A 25,100-nucleotide genomic window follows, 5' to 3' on the forward strand; every position below is an offset into this window, starting at 1 on the left:
ACTTCGGCCCGGCTCGAATCATCTTTCCCACAGTCGAATTCTCATAACTAGTAAATATCCGATTCCATACCATCCGCAAATTGTGCCGAAACGAGCAGCTAACCAAGAACATACACGCTACTGTTGCAGTAATCTGTCGGAAATTACACCTTTGAGAACAAGTGCTTCCGAATTCTCTCGCCGAAAATATAACGAGAATGAAGGAAAACGGCAAAGCCATTTGCGAGGGAAAAATCATCCACCGTTTCCCTATTTTCCTTGCTGCAACCAGCCAAGCATTGTGAACTAAGCCAACACACAATACAGTATCGCTAATTGCTTTAAAACGATCTTGATCCTCCGAATCAGATAGTGCCGAAATATAGTGGAGCAATTTTTATATTCGAGTGCGCCATCATAATGGAGTAATATACAATCCGCTGAATGGCGGTAACGGTGAAAGGAAGAGCAGGCGTAGGCAAAAGCTAAAAATCAACCACCCTCCGGAAGTGTACTTATGGGAACCATCCACAACAATTTCGCTATCTCTCCCACACTGCCGCGCAAAAAGTGAATTCAACTGTAGCATTCGGAAACATGCAAAACATGAATCAAAGCTGTTCATTCTTTAGCTAAGAGAGAGGATTCATCCGAATAGTTTTAGTAGAGAGGAATATCGGTTCATTCGGGTACTACAGAATGTAAGAGAGAGCGAATGAAGATGGGGAAAGTGTTCATCTGAAATATGCCTCTCAGAATGCAGAAAGACCGTTGGAGCATACTGAATTGAGCAGGTTTCATCAGAGTTTGTCTTCGCTTTGTTTGGGCCACGGAACATAAACAGAGAGTAACCCCCCCGAAAAGATAATTCGATACTCTCACGCTCTTGGAATGCATTTGAGCTTTCTCGCACCGCTGTAGGTTCGCATGTTGTAACGAGGCAACCAGTCACTACCGAACCGTGAACGTGAAAAGACGTTTATTTTTGCCGTGGAGGCGGTATCGAATGAGATACGTGCTACCAACACAGCGATAACTGGACGCTTTCGCTCCTGGGCAGCCAACGCGAGTGTTGTTATTGTGGCAGAGTTGTTGTTGGTGCTGTTATACTGTGTGATCACACTAGATAGAAAGCGAAGAATAAAACCATTATAAAATTAGCCATAAGAAAAGGCAGAACAGAAACAAGGGGTGGTCTGCCAAGCAGGAGGAAAAAAATAGCTATATAAAACAATCCCGTGTGTTAATGTGTTCTCCATCGGCTCCGATCTGTAGTATAGTGTGTAGTTTGATAGTGTGTGGTTATTTAAAAACGGATAGCATCGTCGTTGCCGACAAGAGGAGTGTTCGGTGGAGCCCCGAAAAGGGGATTGAGTTGGATTTGAGCGAAAACAGTAGAACGAGAGGAGAGAAAAAGTGGCAAAGAATTCGAACAACAACCGTCAGTTTTGTATGTTAAAGGTTTCCTCGGCCGACTCTACCTCCCGTCGAAATCCGTGTGTCCTTTCGTCTGATTTTGTATTAGCGGAAACTAACGGCTACTCAGTTGCCGAGTGAATTAGTTTCTTTTGCCGAAGTGGCAGAGAAGATACAACATACTGTTCAACTCCGAGAACTGTGAAGAAACGACAAACAAGTGACATGACCCCCGAGCCGGACGGTGAACGGTGAAATTCGGTGTGTTGAAGAAAAGAGTTAATATTGCAAGAGATGAGTTAATAAAGAAGGCATTTTTATGCTTTTCATTGCCACTTTTGAAACTAGATCAACTGCCAACGAAAGTGATTAATTGAATCAAATGCAGTGGAGCTGAAAAATTGAGTGAACCGTTGACAGTTGCGGTGGAAATGTCATACTGTGCGTTTCGTGGTGATGTGAAGAAAAGTTTCTGTTTCCGGTAGGTTTGTTTTTGTGATTCGAGTTTCGTCGGGCCGGTGCTACCCGGCTATCATAGAAAATCATCAATCTGGCTTCGGCACAAGAAAGTGGGGTTTTGATATTTTGCTTGACGCTAGTGCTTCTACGGCTTTGTGTTCCTGTCGGTGCGGCTCGAAACAACTTCCTTCGGCACGATGATGCTTTACCGAAGGGATGCACTTGGACCGGTGCGGTACTGGAAGTTTCGCAGGAGAAAAGGTCCGATGAGTTGCAATGCAAAATTAAAACCATAACCAAGACCGAAAGTCTGCTGACTAATATAAGTAGTTATCAAATTGATAGGATTAAATCACTGAAACTAGAATGTAACGACATAATGTTCTTTGAAAGTTCCTTAGAATCGACAACAACACCCGGAAACTTTTTGGGTAACCTAAACGGTTTGCTGAGGCTGTCGATTGATTATTGCAAAATTAAATACATCCCAGCAATGGCATTTTCTAACATGAAAGTACTGAAGAGTCTTACCCTAAGTACGCACAACGTGGATTGGTCTGTGATGAACCTAGAACTGCACCCGGAGAGTTTCCGAGGACTAACCGAGCTTAAAGAGATCCACTTGGCGGATAATAATATCTGGAGTCTGCCGAATGAAGTGTTTTGTCCACTGTACACCTTGAAAGTACTCAATTTGACGGGGAACAGGCTCAGCGATATTTCCCAGCTGGGTCTGTCTGACTGGGGCAAAGGACCCATTGCGCCAGGAAAAGCATGCAATACTGGTCTAGAAGTGCTTGATCTTTCCGGCAACGATATTACGTTGATGGCTGATAATGGCCTGTCAGCACTGCGGTCTTTGAACGCACTACATTTGCAGGACAACTTGCTGAAAGAAATAGCTGACCGAGCGTTTGTAGGCCTTGGGACGTTGGAGATTTTAAATCTTTCCAACAATAAACTGACCGCACTCACTCCGGAATTATTCCTATCGTCTAGAAAAATCCGACAAGTGCATCTGCAAAATAATTCTCTCTCAGTGCTAGCACCGGGCGTATTCGAAGGCTTAGACCGACTGGAAACGTTAGACCTTTCCCGGAATCAACTCACCTCGACGTGGATAAAGAGAGACACGTTTGCCGGCCAAGTGCGCCTAGTGGTACTCAATCTGGGTCACAATCACCTATCCAAAGTAGACCAGCACGTGTTTAAGGGTCTGTATAGCTTGCAAATACTGAACTTGGAACATAACGCCATAGAGCTCATAGCGGATGGTGCATTCAGTGATTTGAAAAATTTGCATGCCCTTTTTCTGTCGCACAACCGGTTGCGTCAGATTGAGCCGTACCATTTCAGTGAGCTTTATGTCCTCAACCAGCTCATACTGGAATCGAATCAGATAGCGTACATTCACGAACGTGCCTTCGAAAATCTGACCCACCTGCACGATCTCAGTCTGAACGATAACCGGCTCGAGGAAATACCTTCCGGGATGAAAAGTTTAAAATTTTTGCAATCATTGGATCTCGGAAAAAATCAGATAACGGAAATAAATAATTCCTCCTTCGAGGGTTTGGAGGAACTGATGGGACTGCGGCTGGTGGATAATCAAATAACGGAGATTTCGAGGGATACGTTCTTCGCATTGTCCACAATTCACGTGTTGAATCTCGCCAGCAATCGGATACGGCACGTGGACCAGTCGGCGTTCAGCTCTAATCCCACACTGCGGGCTATTCGGCTCGACAACAACGAACTGGAGGACGTTGCCGGAGTTTTCACATCGCTTACATCGCTGGTATATTTGAATATTTCCGACAACAACATTGGCTGGTTCGATTATTCACACTACCCACAGTCCCTGGAGTGGTTGGATATACACAAGAACAATATCTCGGAGCTGGGAAACCGATATGATGTGGGAAATTGGTTCCAGCTGAAAATGTTGGACGTCTCGCATAATCGCATAAAACACATCAACTCGAGTTCGTTCCCAAAAAACATTGAAACCCTTCTGCTGAACAACAATTTGATCGAAGAAATTACCCCCGAGACATTCGCCAACAAGGAGAACCTGGTGAAGGTGGTACTGTACGGTAATCACTTGCGTCGGCTGGAAATGTCCTCGTTGGCACTGACGCTCGTTCCGGACACACGGACAATGCCGGAGTTTTATATTGGCGATAATTTAGTACACTGCGATTGCAGCATGGAATGGTTACAACGTATCAACGAGTTGAGTTATCTTCGACAGTACCCGCAGGTGAAAGATTTGGACTCGGTTATGTGCACGATGGAACACGAAAGGGGAGAGCTGGTGCGGCCACTGATGGAAATGAAGGCCAGTGAGTTTCTATGCAAATATGAGAGCCATTGTTTTGCTACGTGCCATTGCTGTGATTTCGACGCCTGTGATTGCAAGATGACATGCCCGGATCGGTGCAGTTGCTACCATGACACGGCCTGGGAATCGAACATTGTAGATTGTGGCAGTGCTGGCCTGACATCGGTACCGGCGAAAATCCCTATGGATGCTACAGACATTTATCTTGATGGCAATAACTTTGGCCAACTGGAAAGCCATGTTTTCATTGGAAAGAAGAAGCTCAAGTCGCTTTACTTAAACAACAGCCACGTCGGTGCGGTGAATAATAAGACCTTTGGAGGGATCCCGGCACTTGCTGTGCTTCATCTGGAAAACAATGGGCTGGAGCAAATTAGTGGTGCCGAGTTCGAACAGTTGCGGGAATTGAAGGAGCTCTATCTGGACCATAACGCCATCAGTTCCATCGGTAACAAATCGTTCTATTATCAGAAATCGTTGGAAGTGCTCACGATTAGTGACAATAAACTCGGTGAATTCAAGCCCTGGGAATTGATGCCACTGGGCGGCACGTTCCGGCTAATCTCGTTAAGTGGCAATAAACTGAGCTGTGCTTGTGACTCGTTGGGAAAACTAGTGGAGTGGGCCGAGCGGCAGTTTAACGATACGAATGAGCTAAGTGAATTTCAGTGTTCGAATAATAAATTAGTAAAGGACGCGGCAAAGGAATGCGAGAGCCATAAGAGTGCCCCGATTGCGACACCGACCGTGCAAAGGACGATTATTGATAATGATTTTATAGACTACTTGCCACTGTTGATTGCCGTGCTAGCCGGACTAGTGCTGACGATTCTGATAGTGACGCTAGTGTTCATTTTTCGGAACGACGTTTGCTTGTGGGCACACTCCCGGTACGGGGTGAGAATTTGTAAGGATCCGCTCAGTGCAATGGAACGGTGTGAGGATAATGAGAAACTGTACGACGGCTATCTTATCTACAGCGCCGCCGATGCCGATGTGGTAACTAGTCAGATAGCACAAGAGCTGGAACATAATGGTCATGCCCTTTGTTTACATTATCGTGACATTCATTCTGCCGCATTTTTGGCCGATTCGCTGCAAGGTGCGGCGGATGCTTCTCGTAAACTGATTCTGTTTGTTAGTGTTAAATTTATGCAACTGGAGTGGTCTCAGCCAGAGTTCCGAGCCGGATTGCAAGCGGTTCTGGAACTGATTCGGCCATCTCGGCGGAAACAGAAGCTTATCCTGATCACATCGGTGCCTCAGTCGATGCTCTCGTTGGATCCCATTATGGACATTCTCACACGAACCTGCACCGTGATTGCGTGGGACGACCGTCGTTTCTGGGACAAACTTCGTTTTGCCATGCCGGACATAGGCAAAAATTCTTCTGTGAATAAGGCACCTCATCGCAAAGCCATCAATATCCGGTACACACCGGCACCAACGAATCCCTCAGCACCGATTCCGACGTGGCCGAAGAGGCTTAATTCGGAGGTATGCGTTCAATACCCTCCTCAGCCGCCACGTTCTCCAAACCAGAGTACTTACAACACAGAGGATGAACATTCAACTGCTTCGTCGCCGCAGTACGAGGCACCGTCGCTTCATCACGCAGGAGGTCACGCAATGACCACTCCATTTCACCATCACCATCACCACCACCATCCGGCAATGCCTCACCTGACGGGACCACTGCCGTCACATCACATTCCACTGCAGTCCACGCAGCCGAACCAATCGGCACACCTGCAAACCTATCCCCATCCCATGCATCATCATGGGGGTGGCACAGGAGGTGGCAGTACTACAGGAGCTCCCGTAGGGTACTACCGCACCAGTAAGTCCAACAATACCAACACATTGGGCCACGTGTACTCTACCATCCCGGAGTCCCAGTATAATACGCACCACTCCAACTCCAATCGTAGCGACAGTAATCGACCGTACTTTGTGTAATATTTAATCTACATTTAGCTCATTTCGAAATTTACTTTTTCGCTCTCTGTCTCACTCATTCGTACTCGCTTCAATAGAAATCACTATAAACGTGGAAAATGTGTATAAAAATTGTTCACTACTAGTAGGTTAGGTCAAACAAAACAGAACGAAACAAGAAAGACTTATTTGGTTAGGAACCTACTTCCTCTCGAGCTGCCTCTCTTTCTATTTGACGAATTCATTTGCCAATTTTGAAGTAACTATTTCTTCATCTGCTCGTACTGAAGCAAAACAAAAATTAAGTATAGTTAACCGGCGGCTCAAGTCACCACTAAATAATGCAGATTCTCAACATAATCGGACTGTTTGTTGATTTGTTTTAATTGAAAGTGACTGACCGGCTAGTTGGCTTTCTATCAACAGCACAGAACATCGAAAAGATGCAGGATGGAGCACGCTTCAATTACGCCCAATGCAAAAGGGTCGCGCTCCGAACAAAGGCCCCCATTATGCTGAGACGGCTGCCACTGCTTAAGGCGGCTAAAGTTATTTACTTATCAGCTCCAGCAGCAAACATCAACAGTCCATTGCGTGTAGCGCGGAAAGCACTTACGATTGATTGGGCGGCACTTCTATTTTTAGTTGTTGTTTTGTTTCTGGAGCTGAACATTGATGGGCTGCCAACATTGAGAACGTAAACAATGCTCTATGTAGGACAATAATTTTTGACAGGTTGCAATGAACTGTCATGTTCGGTAGGAAACCAACTGATTACAGTTGGTGATAACATGGACATTTTGATGTCCGAGCTGGTGAGACCTTGGACTCGAATGCGAGTTGATAGCCGATATGATAAGAAACGCGATGTCTTGAGAGCTGTTATGACACTATGGTTTAAGAAACGTACTGCGACAAATTACTGATACATGATGAATTGGTTATTGTTTAGTAGACAGTTATGTTTGTTTGAAGGTGAGGTTCAATTAGCTGCGTAAGGCGAGGTTTGGCAAGTGCGATAAGCTCTAATTGAGTGCAAAGAAATCATCATCGACTGAATACTGTAACTCGGCAAAACTATACTCGTCTGAAGTTGCGTTAATTGAATTTTTTGAAGCCGTTCTTAGTTTAATCAATCAACTACAGAATCATACCACAGAAAAACAAATTAGGATTGCATTATTATTAGGTAACCCAAAATAGTGTTGAACACAAAACGCAGCGTACTGTAAATTAAATTCGTGTGTTAATTTATCTATCAATGGAATTTTTTTTTAAATCAATACTATCGATGCAGGGTCTTTCCAACTGTCCTGAAAAAAGAATTTTTTTGTTTATGAGCCAATGCGACTTGTGGTTTGGGAACAGATAATAGTCCAAGGGAGCCAAATTTGGTGATTAAGGTGGATGGAGAAGATGAAGAAGTCTTGAATTTAGACAAGGTTGCGATGCCGACGAATTGTCTTGTAATAAACACTTTTTGTTCATTTCATGTCAGGTCATTACGCAGTGATTTCGGCTTCCAATCGCTCCAATAACTCGCAGTTAAACTAGCTCTCGATGTTTTCTTTTCTTTTGTGAGGAAGTGTTTATCTGTTACTGACAACGTACTAACGACAATTCCAATGCGAATCAAAATATTAATAAATGATTAACAACGAAAAAGAGTAAAATAAACCAAATTCGAATGCAAATCAAAATATCGGAATAAATCCTGTTCCCCGAGGATTCGTGCACTATTTCTGGCCTTTTTAATCGAAATGGATCTATGAACATAGCATTATTTTTCGTGGTTTTCAACGATTAACGAAAAAATAGACTGAAACAACAGATCGAAGGTTCTGCTAGCTTTGTCTGGAAAGATTCCGTTAGAAACAACGTTGAGTGAAATTTCGTACTGGTCACGGTTGTTACTTTATTTCTAGCCAAAATTTTGACAATCATCTACCCGGTAAAAGTCCAGAGCATCGATGAGTTTTCAACGTAGAATCCACTACAAGTGTTGAATGTTCGAAGTCATACTGGGGAGAGGATATCCCGCATGAAAAATATTGTGGAAAAATTGCAGTGTTTAATGATAAAAACCAACAATACATCGTATTGCATTTGAACCCAATAGTTCTGACAGTTAATCTATTGTATTGAGCTTCAAAAATGTATTACTGTGTATAAAATGTTTCTGCCTCAAAAAGAATAATTTATATTTCATGTTTTGATAACGAAAAAAAAATATTTTCGAAGCATTTTAGCAAAAAGAATTTATGTATTTGTGGTAATTGAAATTATATGTGAACTGCACACATGGCTATTTTCTAAACAAAATGTATTTTTAAGAGAAATAGATATTTACAATTCATTGACCATTTCATATTAATGCATTAAATATGTTTCTGTGTACACTGTGAAATTTTGAATGGTTTTACAATTAAAAAAAAAGCGCGTGAATGATGTCACAGACATAACTGGATGACGTCAATACGATAATCGTTCGTTCAGTTGATTGTGCGAATTTTGCAACTTTTACTTATTTGCTTCCGGAATTGTAACGGGGCAGTTACAATTAAAGATTAACTTATTGGCGACAAATATTTTCTACCACACAGTTAAATAACATGGAACAAATGAGAGCAAAATATAACAACATACAGAATTTGGATGTCGATTTTTTCATTTCGGATTTGCATATTTAAGTGAAAGAAAATGCTGTATGGGATTTATTTCTGGCATTCAGAAGGACCATATGTTCGGAGCATTTTTCTCGAACGCGATGCAAACAAATGCTGGCTTTATTCGCACACGTTTGGTGTGAATTTCGCACAGAGAAAATTGTACAAAGGTAAATATATTGTTCTAGATTTGCATTAATCTGATGGTTTTTACCTCCGATTTGCAAAGAAGCAATATTTATAGTTCTTTCAATAACATTTCGAACCATTAGAAGAGCTGATTTTGCATAACGTTCCCCGTCGTTGTTCAGCTTTTTTTTATTGTATTTTGCTCCAATGCAAAATACCAGCAGCAGAATGACGCAATCGGTCTCCTTTGAAGGGAAACTGTCTCTGCGAACGTCCCGCAATTGATTCAATAGGGAACTGAATTCTTGAAACTGGAACGCAAGTTCTGGACCAGAATCAACCGTTCAAAACATAAACAGGCTCAAAATTCATTTGTAATTTAGTTCTGGAACTGAACTCTCAACTGGAATTCCGAAACTGAATTTAGCTCCGAATTCCAGTTCCAGAATACTGGAACTAGCATGCATGTTCTGAATTGTGGAACTAAATTCTGTAGCAGAATTTTGAAACTGAACTCTAAGTTTGAAATTAAGTATAGAAAAAATTCAGGTGGACTAGATTAGATTCGGAATTCATTCATAGAAATCAATTCAAAATCTAGCTCCCAAATCCAGGTCCAGTATTCAGCAGCTGGGTGTTTGAGGTTTTGCACCACGCATTGCAGGCAAGCGTGATGAATTTTCCTCATCATTTTTTTTCCAAAGTTTTTGAGTTATTTATAGTTATCTCACGCTGTTGAAAATTGAATCACAAATTCCTGATCATATTTCCGATAGCTTGTAGAAAAAATTATGTTGTTGGGTTAGGCACAACCAGTGTTGGTGATTGCCGAAAAATTGACAGAAGCTGCTATATTGCTACACCCAAACCTCCGTTTACGAACACTTTTTATACGTAACCTCTTTTTACGTACCTCTTTTTACGAACCAAATCCCAAATAACGTAAACTTTTTTTACGAACCAAATCCCAAATAACGTAAACTTTTTTTACGAAAGTGATTTCCGACTCCATGGAAACTACTACAATATTGGTATTTTTGGAACGGGTTTAAGGAGTAGATTCCGGAAAATGATGTTTGACATATTTTGGAAATCCAAGATGGCGACTTCCGGTTGATTGATATTCCTTGAAAACCCATACAATATGGGTATTTTCGGAACGGAATTGATGAGTAGATGTCAGAAAACGATGTTTGAGGTAGTTTTGAAATTCAAGATGGCGACTTCCGGTTTGTTAATATTCCTCGAAAACCCTTACGATATGGGTATTTTCGGAACGGGGTTAATGAGTAGATGTCCGAAAATGATGTTTGAGGTGGTTCTGAAATCCAATATGGCGACTTCCGGTTTGTTGATATTCCTTGAAAACCCATACAATATAGGTATTTTCGGAACGGAATTGATGAGTAGATGTCAGAAAATAATGTTTGAGGTAGTTTTGAAATTCAAGATGGCGACTTCCGGTTTGTTAATATTCCTCGAAAACCCTTACGATATGGGTATTTTCGGAACGGGGTTAATGAGTAGATGTCCGAAAATGATGTTTGAGGTGGTTCTGAAATCCAATATGGCGACTTCCGTTTTTTTGATATTCCTTGAAAACCCATACAATATGGGTATTTTCGGAACGGTATAGTGTTTTAAAGGAATAAAGAGTTAAAGGAAAATGGCAAAAACTTTCAAAAGATAATCAACCGGAAGTCACTGTTTTGTATTTCAAGACCACCTCATATATAATTTTCCGACGTCTACTTTTAAATCTCTTTCCGAAAGTACCCATATTGTAAGGGGTTTCAGGGAATATCAACAAATCGGAAGTTACCATCTTGGATTCAAGAACCACCTCAAACATCGTGTTCTGACAACTAATCATCAATCCCGTTCCGAAAATACCCATATTGTATGGGTTTTCAAGGAATATCAAGAAACCGGAAGTTGCCATCTTGGAACTAAGAACCACCTCAAACATTGTTTTCTGACATCTACTCATCAATCCCGTTCTGAAAATACCCATTATGTAAGGGTTTTCAAGGAATATCAAGAAACCGGATGACACCATATTGGATGTCAGAACCACCTCAAACATCGTTTTCTGATATCTACTCATCAATCCCGTTCCGAAAATATCCATATTGTAAGGGTTTTCAAGGAATATCAACAAACCGGAAGTAGCAATCTTGGATTTCAGAACCACTTCAAACATCATTTTCCGACATCTACTCATTAAACCCGTTTAAAAAATACCCATATTGTAAGGGTTTTCAAGGAATATCAACAAACCGGAAGTAGCCATCTTGAATTTCAAAACTACTTCAAACATCGTTTTCTGACATCTACTCATCAATTCCGTTCCGAAAATACCCATAATGCAAGGGTTTTCAAGGAATATCAACAAACCGTCGCCATCTTGAATTTCAAAACTACCTCAAAAATTGTTTTCTGATATCTACTCATTAACCCCGTTCCGAAAATACCCATATTGCAAGTGTTTTGAAGGAATATCAACAAACCGGAAGTCGCCATCTTGAATTTCAAAACTACCTCAAAAATCGTTTTCTGATATCTACTCATTAACCCCGTTCCGAAAATACCCATATTTCAAGGGTTTTCAAGGAATATCAATAAACCGGAAGTCGCCATCTTGAATTTCAAAACCACCTCAAACAACGTTTTCTGACATCTACTCATCAATTCCGTTCCGAAAATACCCATATTGCAAGGGTTTTCAAGAAATATCAACAAACCGGAAGTCGCCATCTTGAATTTCAAAACTACCTCAAACATCGTTTTCAGACATCTACTCATCAATTCCGTTCCGAAAATACCCATATTGCAAGGGTTTTCAAGGAATATCAACAAACCGGAAGTCGCCATCTTGAATTTCAAAACTACCTCAAACATCGTTTTCTGATACATACTCATTAACCCCGTTCCGAAAATACCCATATTGCAAGGGTTTTCAAGGAATATCAATAAACCGGAAGTCGCCATCTTGAATTTCAAAACCACCTCAAACAACGTTTTCTGACATCTACTCATCAATTCCGTTCCGAAAATACCCATATTGCAAGGGTTTTCAAGAAATATCAACAAACCGGAAGTCGCCATCTTGAATTTCAAAACTACCTCAAACATCGTTTTCTGACATCTACTCATCAATTCCGTTCCGAAGATACCCATATTGTTAGGGGTTTTAGGCAATCTCAATAAACCGGAAGCCGCCATCTTGGATTTTGAAACGAACCCAAACATCATTTTCTTGCACTTACTCTTCACATCCGTTCCGAAAATAAACATATGATGCGCGGTTTCCACAATAATCACACAAAACTTTTTTTACGAACCAAATCCCAAATAAAGTAAACTTTTTGTACGAACCAAATCCCAAATAACGTAAACTTTTTTTACGAACCAAATCCCAAATAACGTAAACTTTTTTTACGAACCAAATCCCAAATAACGTAAACTTTTTTTACGAACTACCTCTTTTTACGAACCCCCGTTTAGTTCGTAAATGGAGGTTTCGGTGTATCTATATTGTATACAACATTTTCAATCCGGTAGAAGATGCTACAAGAACTCGAGTCTCTTAATGCATTAAACGGTGAGAGAATTTTGTTACATTTCTTCGCTCCACTTTATACTCTGAGTATTCCACGCCCTTAAAAGAAATTTGCAGTCTGATAATGATCGTTGCTGTGTGGAATTTCCCAAGAGAGTTGACAATTATCGCAGAAAATCGAATCGATAATTCAACTTGATGATTCTCATACTAGGTTGCAATATTTCAAAACCCTTGTGTGGAGCATTCACAGACATTTTCATAGACACAACTTATACAAAGGTTATATGCACACAGTTAGAATAAGCGGCAATAGTAAAATGATTCTATCGCAATTATCAACTGCCTATATAGAATCAGATCGCGAAACGAGAATAAGCGACCGTTTGTTGCTTCAGAGAGGATCCCCACAGCAGCGTGCTAACCTTCGATTCTCAGCCATGCCGGGTATCCGTCTCTCTTTGATGGCACTGATTCAATCATGTGAAGAGTTGCCAGTGAGCGCTCTTTGATACGACAAAAGCCATTCTTGGGCACAACGAAAGATTTTCACGTTTGATTTCTACCCATTCCCATTGTACAGAGTAAATTTTGGAAAGGCGCCTCATAGTAAAGTAAGTCGTATTCACGACAAAACATATTGTTTTTACATCATTTCATTGCTCGGGATGTCAGATACACTGTCTACTTGGATTCAATTTTTAAGCTCCGCTCGTAGGGTCAGGGAAGACAAAAATTTTAATTTTGAATTATTTGTGATTATGTCATACAACTGAAAATGTTCCAGATCGGGGTTCGAAAAAACGACAATTAGCTTGTTAGACCAACTCTCAGAAATGATACCCAAATAATTAATAATCATCACACCAATGTCATATATTTTATTTATATGCAGATAGAGAGTTGTAGCTGAAGACCCATTAGTCATACGTGCTACTATGAAGCTGCAAATTCAGCAGTAATAATGCAGAGACCAATCACTTGACTTCTACATTGATAATGTTAAAGTTTTCTTTCATTGCTTACAACAAATTTGGCTCAAATTCATCTTTTCTCATTTCTCATAACGGAACTGATATGGAAATAAAGGAAAATTAAAACAATTACTGTTCAGAACTGTTATTGTTTATCTGTAATGAGATGATGATTACCATTTGAAGGTATTTATTGCTGATTGTTGTTTTACCCGCGTTTTTTTTTTACGGGGGTAATGTACCTTATTATTTTTGTTGAAATGCTGCTTCTTCCATTTGAACCATACCATACATACCCAAGTGCCGTGAAACTTGTCCAATTTAAATCTCATGCACATTTTGTTCAGGGGCTGTCCATAAAAGACGTCACGTCGCAAGGGGGAGGGGGGTGTTTCATAAAACGTGACCTTTTGTGACAGGGGGGAGGGGGGGAGGTTTTTGGAATGTGACGTCCAATATTTTCAATGAGCGCATTTTTGAAATACCTGATTATATTACTACTTTGCCCTATTCCCTGAAAAAATCTCGACAATAAACGTTTACATTCTATAGGAAAACGTGTATTTGTTGATGTAAAAGCTTCTTCTTGTAAATTCGGAAATGAGTGATGCAGGAAATCATTTCTGTTGTGATCAGCAAAAGTGCACGGAGGAGCGAGTAAATTAGCGAAATTAATAAATTTTGCCAAATATGAGTAAAAAAGAAAAAGATGCCTTCAAACGGTTTAACTTAAGTTAGGCACGGACAATTTTTTCAGTAATTTGATTTTCTAGCATTGATAATAGTATATCATAAGAATTTCTCTTATCTGATTCTGATGCAGTTTATTCAATTGTACTCCATTTGAAAAAGGGCGGAAGATCAACGATTTCAGATGTAGATCATGTCATGTCTTATCTTGATCATATGTGATTTTCCTCCACCAACATCAAAGCTTATCGAATCATCCAATGATTGAACTTACATAAATCAAGAATCATTTTAGCTCAAAATCACTACCCATTGTGTGACGGAAGTAGTACCGATATTGATCGATGTGATTTAAATTTCACTGATCAACTGATAATGAAAAGATTCTCTGGCAGTGATCTCGTTTTGATGAGGTTTTGGTCTTTATTTTCTCAGCCCTGTATGCTACACTAAGGAAATATTATTCTTTACCTAAAACAATAATATATCTATATCGATTTTTCCCTCATATTTATATGGTTTGTCATACATATTGAATGTATTGAGATGAATTTTATTTATTTTGAATTCGTGACATGTGACATAGGGGGAGTGGGGGGTCTTGCAGCGCTGTATGTATCATATAAAGCTAAACTATAATGTTACGTAACGGCTGTGCTTTTTATGTACTCAAATATACGGCTTAAACTCAGCTAATAATCGCCAGCTGGCATTTCAATAGCTTTTGAGGCTGTTATTGAGACGATTTTTGAAAAATATACAGCTGTTAATAGATAATACTTATATATGGCTAATGAAAGCCGAATTCTGATTGATTTATTACAGATGAGTATTCAGATTGTAGATATAAGAATTTTCGGTGCTAATAAAAGACTATTTTACAGACATTATTAGTGCTTGCTGGTTGCCTGGGTATGATTAAATTACAGCGTTGAAAATAGTTTGAACAATTAAATTAACACAACCCTTTGATAACTCCAATCGCATAACCTTCAAACCACTCACTCGTCGGTTTTATTTCTTTGATGGTTCGTTTATTTTTTTTCAATTAGATTTGTGCTACTGGTAACCTGTTGCTGGTACTGCGAGAACTTTGTGCTCGATTTATTGTGACCATATGACCCCACCTGAAATTGCGTGATTCAAAATAAATGCGTGACTAACCACATAAATGAGTTTGGTTTTTGAATAATCGTTGCGGTTGAAGTAAAAGCAAAACCGTGGATAATGGACTATTCAGAATTGACGTGATAGGGTAACCCGAATCCCTAGGGTTTAGAATGAAATGTAAATCAGGAATAGTAAATAGTATAATTGGGTTTTGCTTGGATCAATATTTTCAAAAGTGGGTTTATTAAAATTCGTTTAGAAGTTCAGTTCGTTGTCATTTGCTTCGTCGACGCTGAAATGCATTTTCTAATTGTTCATGACTAATTAATGAGTAGTTTAGTTTGGATTCAAACATCTACGCTGTATGTGTTTTTTGTTTATTTAAGGCATGGATGTGTGGTAATATCATATAACCTGTTGCCAGCAAATGCGGCTGCTGGCTGGTTCGAAACTCAACCAAACCTAAACAACGACCTCATCATTTTGGTTAACCGGAGTGGTGACCGGCACCGGCCCAAAAAAAAAAGAGACCACCAAACCGGACGGACGGTGTTCTGTCAGCATCCCAAACCAGTTTGAATATTTTCGTTCCGCCGATCATTACATCGGTCACAACTAGTAATCATCTTCCAGCTTTCCCCAGTCGTGCATCAAAATGGGTCGAAAGTCGCAGCGTCGGGCGGTGGTCGGTGATCTTCTGTATCGTCACGGCACCGACAGCCGCAGAGAGATATCAAGATCGGTATTCTCTAGGCACCGAGCGACTGGTATCTTGCCAAGCCGCCATTCGACCCAGCTCACCAGAGTCTCGTACCCGCACACTGTGGAACGAGTTGGTTTAGGTACAATGCGACCGGCGAACGACGGGGAGAAGAACAATTATTGTTACTGCGATTAAGTAGAAATTGAGTGTGCTGTGACTGGGCCTCCGTGGAGATGCTCGGCTGTTTGGGCTTGATTTCCCGCTTTGTACGATACACGCTCTGTCACACCCCTTCAAAGCGAGAAGTAAGTCTTTTGTTGTGGCTGAACGGTTCTAATGGTTGCTTCATTTATTAAAACCGTTTAGGATTTATTTATTTTTCAATTAACCATTGATTATTTTGAACACGATGGGTGTAAATTAAGAGGTGGGGAATGAAGTTTTTTGGCTTTGTTCTAGAAGAATACTGTTATATTGCCATGTGGCTGTTCGTGGCGAGAAGTTATAAGGGGACTAAAATTTTGCAGTCTTTTTGCTACACTTACGTGACCTATGCTTATTTTCAAAACAATCTGGGAAGTAATTATAATGATAGCATACAATGTGTTTAATACTGACAGTGGATTGAGATGCCTTTATGTTAAAAGTAATACAGCTCACTTGGTTTTGTTTTACTTTTCAAAACTAACTCTGCTGGATTTAGTTCAAACTATCTGTCGTATTCTGTCAATTAAAAGTGAAAGATTATGAAACATTTTGAATTATGAACAGTTCAAAAATGCAAGCGAGAATTTTAAAGTTTATATTGATGTTGTGTAAAAAAATTTATATATCGAGTCGGTAATGACACTTTTATGAAGTGAAATGATGTTGCACATATACATAGTCGTTGTAAAATCAAAGCATTATAGCACTATTCATCTGTGACAAAAAATATCAATTCGATGAAGTCGAGTGACGAATGCTTGAGATTCAACCAGTTTGACGTGAATATGAATCAAATGTGCATGACTGAGATTAGATGATTAGCTATGTAAATTTCCTAATAGTTTATCTCTAAGCTTGCCAAATTTCGAACGATGTTCCTAAGCTAAAGTATGAATTAATGACGTCAATATTGATGCTGGTTGCAAAAAATACTCCTTTTAAATCTCATCATCATTACATATTTTCATCCAAAAGGCAGAACTAATACAAGCAAAAATCCAAAATTTCTTGATTGATTATTTTACTAGAGAACTGTTCATTCCCACTTTTCAACTAAACTGCTATTCAGAATCAATATATTGATCCTGATAAAAGACGAATAATTGAACTACTTTTATGCAAAAAAATCAATGATAAATAACGACGAAAATTGCATGCAGAGGTGCTAAAAATGCTCCATACTTTCATGCGATTTCTTTCTGTTTGAAACTACCCGAAAACAAAAGCAATGGATATGCATATACACCCAAACCTCCATTTACGAACACTTTTTTTACGTTACCTCTTTTTACGAACCAAATCCCAAATAACGTAATCTTTTTTTACGAACCAAATCCCAAATAACGTAAACTTTTTTTACGAACCAACTTCGCAAAAAAAGAGGTTTTTGCATCCAATGAAAACAATTTCCGGCTCCATGGAAATTACTACAGTATGGGTATTTTCGGAACGGGATTGATGAGTAGATGACGGAAAACGATGTTTGAAGTGATTCGGAAATCCAAGATGGCGACTTCCGGTTTATCGATATTCATTAAAAACACTTGCAATGTGGGTATTTTCAGAACGAAATTGACGTGTAGATGACGGAAAACGATGTTTGAAGTGGTTTGGAAATCCAAGATGGCGACTTCCGGTTTATCGATACTCATTAAAAACACTTGCAATGTGGGTATTTTCAGAACGAAATTGACGTGTAGATGACGGAAAACGATGTTTGAAGTGGTTTGGAAACCCAAGATGGCGACTTCCGGTTTATCGATACTCATTAAAAACACTTGCAATGTGGGTATTTTCAGAACGGGATTGATGAGTAGATGACGGAAAACGATGTTTAAAGTGGTTTGGAAATCCAAGATGGCGACTTCCGGCTTATCGATATTCCTTAAAAACCCTTACAATATTGGATTGGATGAGTATATATTGGGAAATTTTTTTTTTATTTATTTATTTATTTATTATCATCGGACATTTCAGTCTAAATGATAAAGCGCTTCAAAACCCAAAATGGTGAGTTCAGTTGCATCGGTAGTTTTGACGATCATTACTCTATGATTATATATCGTTTAAAAAGATGTTATGCTTCTGACAACGGTGTTTCCTGCTAATCATTGTTGTTTGAATATCAATAGTTAATTTTGTCACTGCTTTATTTTAGTTGCATTACATTTATAAAAGTCAATGTAAAATAGAAAATTTCTAATGGGATCCAATTGTAAAATCATAGGCGGAGCTACATAAAAGAAGTACCATTATATTGTTATTATGAATTTTTTTTTAACTATGACTTGAACGAATCAATTTGAAGCGTATTTTGCACCAAATCGTTAAATTCCATTTTGATCTGCGAGAGGCATTCCTTGCTTCATTTGAATTTACGCGTAAAAATGTACCCGGATGAACTCACGAATACCAAATCGAAACGCACCACTTACGAATATCACATCGAAGGAATTTTTCATCTTTTTAAGCAATCCAGTCGAGAAGTCATTTTTTACATCTTCATAGCTACTCAACAAGTGCGTGGAATATTGACGACAACGAATGATAGCCAGAAGGGGTCAAGTCCGGGGATTATTGCCGGTGGAACAAAAGTTTCTGAAATTCTGTTTTTGATAGCTTTGCTATGGGTGTTTGGACGTTGTCTTGCTGCAAATGATTTTCTCAAGTCTTGTGGAGCATTCTGATAGTTTTTCGAGCAATTCTGGATTCAACTTCATTGTTTACCTTCGATAGCGAATCATATTTACAGTTTAGCCTAGTTTGAGAAGATTGTAGTTCTAGATACCTGCTCAATTGCAACAAATACACAGCATCGCCTTCTTCCAAACGCGATTAGGTTTTGCAGTTAATGTCGATGGTTGGCCAGCATTAATCCATTATTTTCTGCGCATGGAATTTTCAAAATAAATCCAACCCAGACAGACTTCATACAGTTTCATAAATAGAAAGTTAAACCATTTTTCACTTTTCCTGCTCTCTATCATTCAGCTCATGGGGAACCTATTTTCCTATCTTCCGAATCTTTATTATGCCGCGCAGACGATTAGAAATGGTTTAAAAGTTTACCAGTTTTGTTCGTTTAATGTTAGCAACTGTACTATTTATAGCAATGGATAGTTAGATCACGTCATAGTTATTCCTGTTTTATTGCATAATGTTTTGAAATTCCAACAGCGAACACAATTGACGCATCAGATCCAATCGTGCCAACAAACTAAACTAAAGTAATGCCGACAATAAGATCAAGGTTTTCGTTTTGCGCTTGTGGGTTGTGTATTTTTGGGGTTTTGGAATAAAATTGCTCCAGTCGCTCAGTACAATATTATATAACCACGTCGACAGCGAAAACGCTATAAGATAACTCGAAATTCCTTACTTCTAGTGCTGACCTGTTTCAAACTGAAGGGTGTCCTTTTATTTACTAGCCACCCATCTGTCCCCTCTTCGCACGCGATGGTATTCGCTAGATTAGGTGGTCAAAAAGCAACTAAATTAACCTCACCAGAATACCCAATAAACAATTTTCAGCCCATTAAATTTGCTTGTCCGGTTCTTTGCACATTTGCGGGAACAGGCAGAGCTCGGTTCCGTCACTATCGTAACGTGTAACAAAAGTACCCATTTTTATGGTTTTACGTGACAACGACACACGAAAACTTTGTTGAAGGAACGGGCGACTCGGTTTGCACGTCACGTCACCTAGATGGCACTTCCAGTTGCTAAGTTGCAGCACACCAAACGGATGCTTGTTTCGAAACGAAGCGGTTTTATTTCCCGAAATAAAACGCAATTTGCGCCCAACACGGGTTGTAGGTGTGAGCGATCCTTGGACGGAGGGAAGATTAATGGCTCGATTTTTTTTATCGCTAAATGCCAATGATTCCTTCTCCTGGCACGTGAAATTCTGACCAAATACTCGAACTTGATGGTGATGTGAAATAACGAGTTTGTTTTAGTTTTGTGTCGACCAGTCGCATACCGTAATTAGTCGATCAACACCCTTGCGGGTCAAATATGACTTCCGTGGAACGTCGAGGTAGCCAACGCACTGCAGATTAATGCATTTGCTTTGCAAACCATATCACCTTGAGTGTTGATTTGAATTATTAGCTGCCATTATTCAGCACACAAACCTGTCAGTGAAACAGAACTGACCGTACAAGTGCAGCAACAGTCCAGTTTGGTTCACACTGTCTGCGTTGGAAATTGACGCCCGTGGGTTTGTCCTTCTAGGTGTGACCTCGAATATCGAGAACCTGATTGATGGCTTTCCGTTTATTTTATTAATTACCATTGTGTGGCCCGTGAGGGGCTGTAGTGGTTTGAGGGAATGCTTTGCTTTCGCAAGTGGCTAACAGCTCACAGAGAAATCATACAAGTCGCCCGGACTAAGCTCCTTCTAGCGTGAAGGTCCCTGTCTAAGACCACACTCTAAGAAAAAAATCAAATTTACGCTTGAATTATATTGAAGTATGCCGTAATGTCTTCGGTGATGACAAAATATTACATCTATTGACAAAAAAAAATGTATCTGTATCGAAGTAACTTCAGCTAAATTAACTGTGAAGTTAAAGATATGACTAATCTTTACATGCTTTGAATTGTAAAGTTAAGTGAATTATAACGCTCCGCTTTATGTGCATCTATGACGACGTAAATTTACATGATTAATTGCCTTTTGGTTGATTGGTTGTTTCGCATTGGTTGTTCCTCTACTTTCGAGATTGAATTTCCGAAATTCAGGAAGAAGCTTGTCCTACACTCTTAGTAAAAATTAAAATTATACAAGGCATAATTCCAAACATGCACTCTCCGAAAAAATGAAATTTACGATTGACGTAAATTTCCGTAATTTCTTCGGTGATGCCATAATAGTATATCTACTAACATGTAAAAATAAATGTTGCGTCTGTATCGATATAAACTTCAGCTAAATGAACTGTGAAGTTAATTTTATGACTTATATTTACATGCTTTGAATTGTGAATGTAAGTGAACCGCGATGCTCCGTTTATGTGCATCTATTAAGATGTAAATTTTTCTAAGCGTGTGCCGTATTTTAGGAACTGAAGTCTTGACATCACATCAATTAGCATTTCAATTTGAATTTTCTGTCTTCGTCGACGTTCCAATTCAAGTCAATTAGGTGTGAAATTGTGACGCTCCTTTTGTGTGCATCGATCGGAACGTAAATTTACATGATTTTTTCGTGCTTTATACCTACATTAAATGAGTGAAAACCTGTATTATTTCTAATAATACGTACTAATAATATCTAAACTAGTGCGTTTTATGTAACATTTACCAACATCTCAAATTCCAAACACTAGTGCTAGCATACTTCGAGGGGTGTACCAATTTACTTTTTCTTTGGTATGTTGGTTGAAATCATGTCCTTGGGTTCATCTGGGCGTTGTTAGCGGTTCACCTCTACATAGCTTTTGTTCCGTAAAAAGCAAGATGCCAAATCCTACAAAAAAACGGAACGTAACAATTCCATTGGTTGAGGAAAGGCAGCAGTGGTTTTTCTCGGCACTCCTTAACATATTTTTTTTTGGTTGATGGTCCCGGTTGTAATGTAAAGTAGAATAAGCTGAGATTCGGGTATTTATAGCCAAAACCCGACCCGAACCCGACGAGTACGACCCGTTTGGGTTTGGGTTCGAAAGAACGGGCACTGGTGACGATTTGTTAATTTTTTTTCTCGGATACACTCGGATACTCGGATTTTCTCTTCAAGCTACAGAAACAAATGTTATGAACTTAGACCGCCTAATGAGTTTTACCTTTCCTTTCCTCAATCTCTTTCACCGTTTCTCTTCCAGTTGCCGTAAACTTCGTCTTTGACAGTACGGCTCATTTCTATTCTCCGTGCATCGGTTGTATACAACACGTTTCGGACGGAGAGGTTTGGGCTCCACTTGAAACAGTTGGCCATATGGTGGCTTACGGCTCTCCCTGTTGCCCAGATTCAGTGCACTTGGCCTTCGAGAAACGTTTTCCGAATACGTTTATTACGTAGGTGACAGTTGATTTGGCCTCATTAATCTATTCCATTGCCAACTTATTGTACGAGTAGCTCGGATATTCGCAATGTGCGAGCAAAAATTTGGCTTGATGCTTTTTTTGCTTCAATGCCGCTTTCACAACTGAAAAAAATGTCAAAATTGAAAACCAAATGTGAAATCATAGATGTAGAAATTTTTCTTAGGAACGATGAATAATATTCTTTAAGTTGAAGTTTGGTTTCTGGACGCAACATGTTGTGGGTATTTCCGATGAATATTGTCCACTGTCGTCATTGCAGTACTTTTCGTACCCTTTTGAGTAATTTTTGAAACACTAACATTTATCTATATCAGTCACCATTATCTGTCTCACCGATCTGATGATGGTGAACATTCTAGTTTACTGTCAAAACGAAGAGTTGTACCATCAGCTTTAGAAGTTATTAAGGAATATACTCTCAAAACTTTATTTGCGCAGCTATAATCGGAGTTAGAAGCTTTGCGACGTAAGTATTTAAAGCATTTAACGGTTCAGAGTCATATTGTATCAATAAATTTGTTGAATTGCAATTGATTACTTTCATTTGAATAAGTCTACCATATCAAAGAACTAAACCGATATTATGATTGTGTAACCTCATTTTGCACCAAATGTTGCCCCGATCGTAAACCTGATTCGTCAAGGTAAATCATCTGGGCCGCGATTCCATTCATTGGTGAGAATCAAAGCTAGAAATCTTAAATTGAGCATGGCGGATTCAATATGCAAGCTTCGCTCTCCCTATCGTTTAGGTTCAATTAAAGCCTCGAGCACTCGAGTCAATTTACGGAATTATTCGCTTCATAAAAATCTCAAGAAGTCAACCTCAAGAATGACTTACAGTTATTAACCGCCGGTCGGAAGGCCGGTCAGTCAGCGCTCAATTTCAATTGCGGGTGTGTTCACCATCGGCTCCATAGCCATCGTCAACGCGCTATAAAATTCAATTAAAATCAATCAACACATTCTAGCTCGTTGAGCAGTACGTCTATTTTCCGAATGAGTGTAAATACAAAATCGGTCCGAACTTGGCATCGGCTGAGAAAGGGACACACCGTTCAACCTATCAACCTAAATGAATTAGATAATGAGCCGCTCCAATCAAGTGGAAGCACAAAAACTGGTCATTAAAATCACTAAATATAATAAATTACTACTTAGTCACACCCATACTCGAACAAAAAGCCGACACCGTAGACAATAGTGAAATTTGATAAGACTTTAGACGTGATCGCTAGCTCTTTAAAATAAATCTAGAAAACGGCTGTCTGTCATTAAGTATCATCTGCCCTAGTAATGTCAGCCGTCAATACGGAAATGTAGTAGTGGCTCAGCCATAGGAATATAGACATCTTTACCTTTTCATTTAGTTCAAACAGCGTCCGAAAATCGAACCGTACAAAAATTACACCTAGCCCCCATCCCCCTCAGAACATTCAGTACATGAAAGTCGAATGAAAGAGAGAGCATAAGGCAGAGAATTACACGCATAAAAAATAACTGTGAGTAATAATTTCTCGGTTTCAATGAAACAAATATAATGCAAATTTAGTTTATTAGAGTTATTAATCGTTTGACGTTTTTTAAATAAATGTGTAAGTTGAACAGAACAAACTACAACCGCACACAAAACAAAAACATACGAAATAGAAAAAAAAATTAAAAGTCTACAGAATAAACCCAAATTGAAATCAAAGAAAATTCGCATGTCTATTTCACGTACAATGTCAACATGGTTAGTCACCGAAAGCTGTTTTAATTGGTAAAGATTAGAAACTTTCGTCACCATTTTGACTGCATTGAAATTCAAAACATGATTCGCAGATTTGTGTAGAAACATAAGCACCGCCATCTATGGCGCAGCATTTTAAACCTATAAATATTTGTAAATGTGAATATATTGTATATTGTACAAAGACAAGTGAACAAATTATGTATAACTATAGGCATTTGAAATATTCTTTATTTTATGAATGATGAAAAATAATAATTTTTCGAAAATTTAAATCTCCCGTGTTTCAATTTCCTCCATGATGACATTTTTGTTGTTTTCAGCTGTCGAACGCACGAGGAAACAAGGTTAGTATGATTCCCGGGATGGCATCTAAAAGAACGAAATGATTCAGTTAGCTTCCGAGCAGCGTACCGACTGAATAAGGATATTTCTTGCTTCAATCAATCAACTTTTCTTCTCAGGATACCGTGCTAATTCGGGTGGCATCTGTTCCTAGCGCGTGACTGCTTGGGAGAGCTCATCAGCAGCTCTCTTCAAATTTCGGATACCTTAGCGCAATCATACTGCGGTGAAAAACTTTTCCTTTTTTTTGCCGTAATGCCATGCAAAAGGTAAAGTATGTTCCATAAAGTAGATGAAAGTTATTTTTAGACTGATTTGTACATGACTGTTGCACTCACGTAGGAGTTTACGGTGCGGTATATTTATTATAGTTAGAGAAAATTGCAGAACGGGTTACGACAACGAACGAGTTTTGCCTTTCTCATGAAGAAATGTTAGGATTCGTTTTGAAAACAAACTTTTGAAGTGTCATATGTCATTCGATTTAGTTCATACAAAATTCCTGAATATAATTTGAATATGGCTTCCGATTCCGAAATTAAAGTGTGATATTTTTAAAACCAATGAAAATATGTGCACTAACATTTCTCGGAGGTGACTGAACCGATTTTTACAAATTTGCACTCAAATGAAAAACCTTAGGATTCCATGCGAAATTCCTGAATTTCGTTCGGATCCGACTTCCAGTTATGGAACAACAGGATGATTAGTGCAAAAAGTTCAAATTTAAACTACTTGCTCACTTTCCATAGGATGGCGTGAACGATTTCCAGACTCTTAGATTTAAAAACTCCT

General features: G+C 39.2%; 1 protein-coding gene across 1 annotated transcript; it reads left to right on the forward strand.

Moving 5' to 3' along the window:
* The first annotated feature begins 1,940 nt into the window (after window positions 1-1,940).
* On the forward strand, window positions 1,941-24,235 carry LOC131439658 (toll-like receptor 6). The gene has a single exon (XM_058610952.1). It carries the CDS (start codon window positions 2,234-2,236, stop codon window positions 6,155-6,157), a length of 3,924 nt encoding a protein of 1,307 aa, XP_058466935.1. The 5' UTR covers window positions 1,941-2,233; the 3' UTR covers window positions 6,158-24,235.
* Window positions 24,236-25,100: the final 865 nt, after the last annotated feature.

This window comes from Malaya genurostris, chromosome 3 (assembly GCF_030247185.1).
Source record: "Malaya genurostris strain Urasoe2022 chromosome 3, Malgen_1.1, whole genome shotgun sequence".
Lineage (NCBI taxonomy): Eukaryota > Metazoa > Arthropoda > Insecta > Diptera > Culicidae > Malaya > Malaya genurostris.

Coding starts and splice junctions, on each gene's coding strand:
- LOC131439658 (XM_058610952.1), top strand. CDS start 2,234: ATGTTCTTTGAAAGTTCCTTAGAATCGACAACAACACCCGGAAACTTT.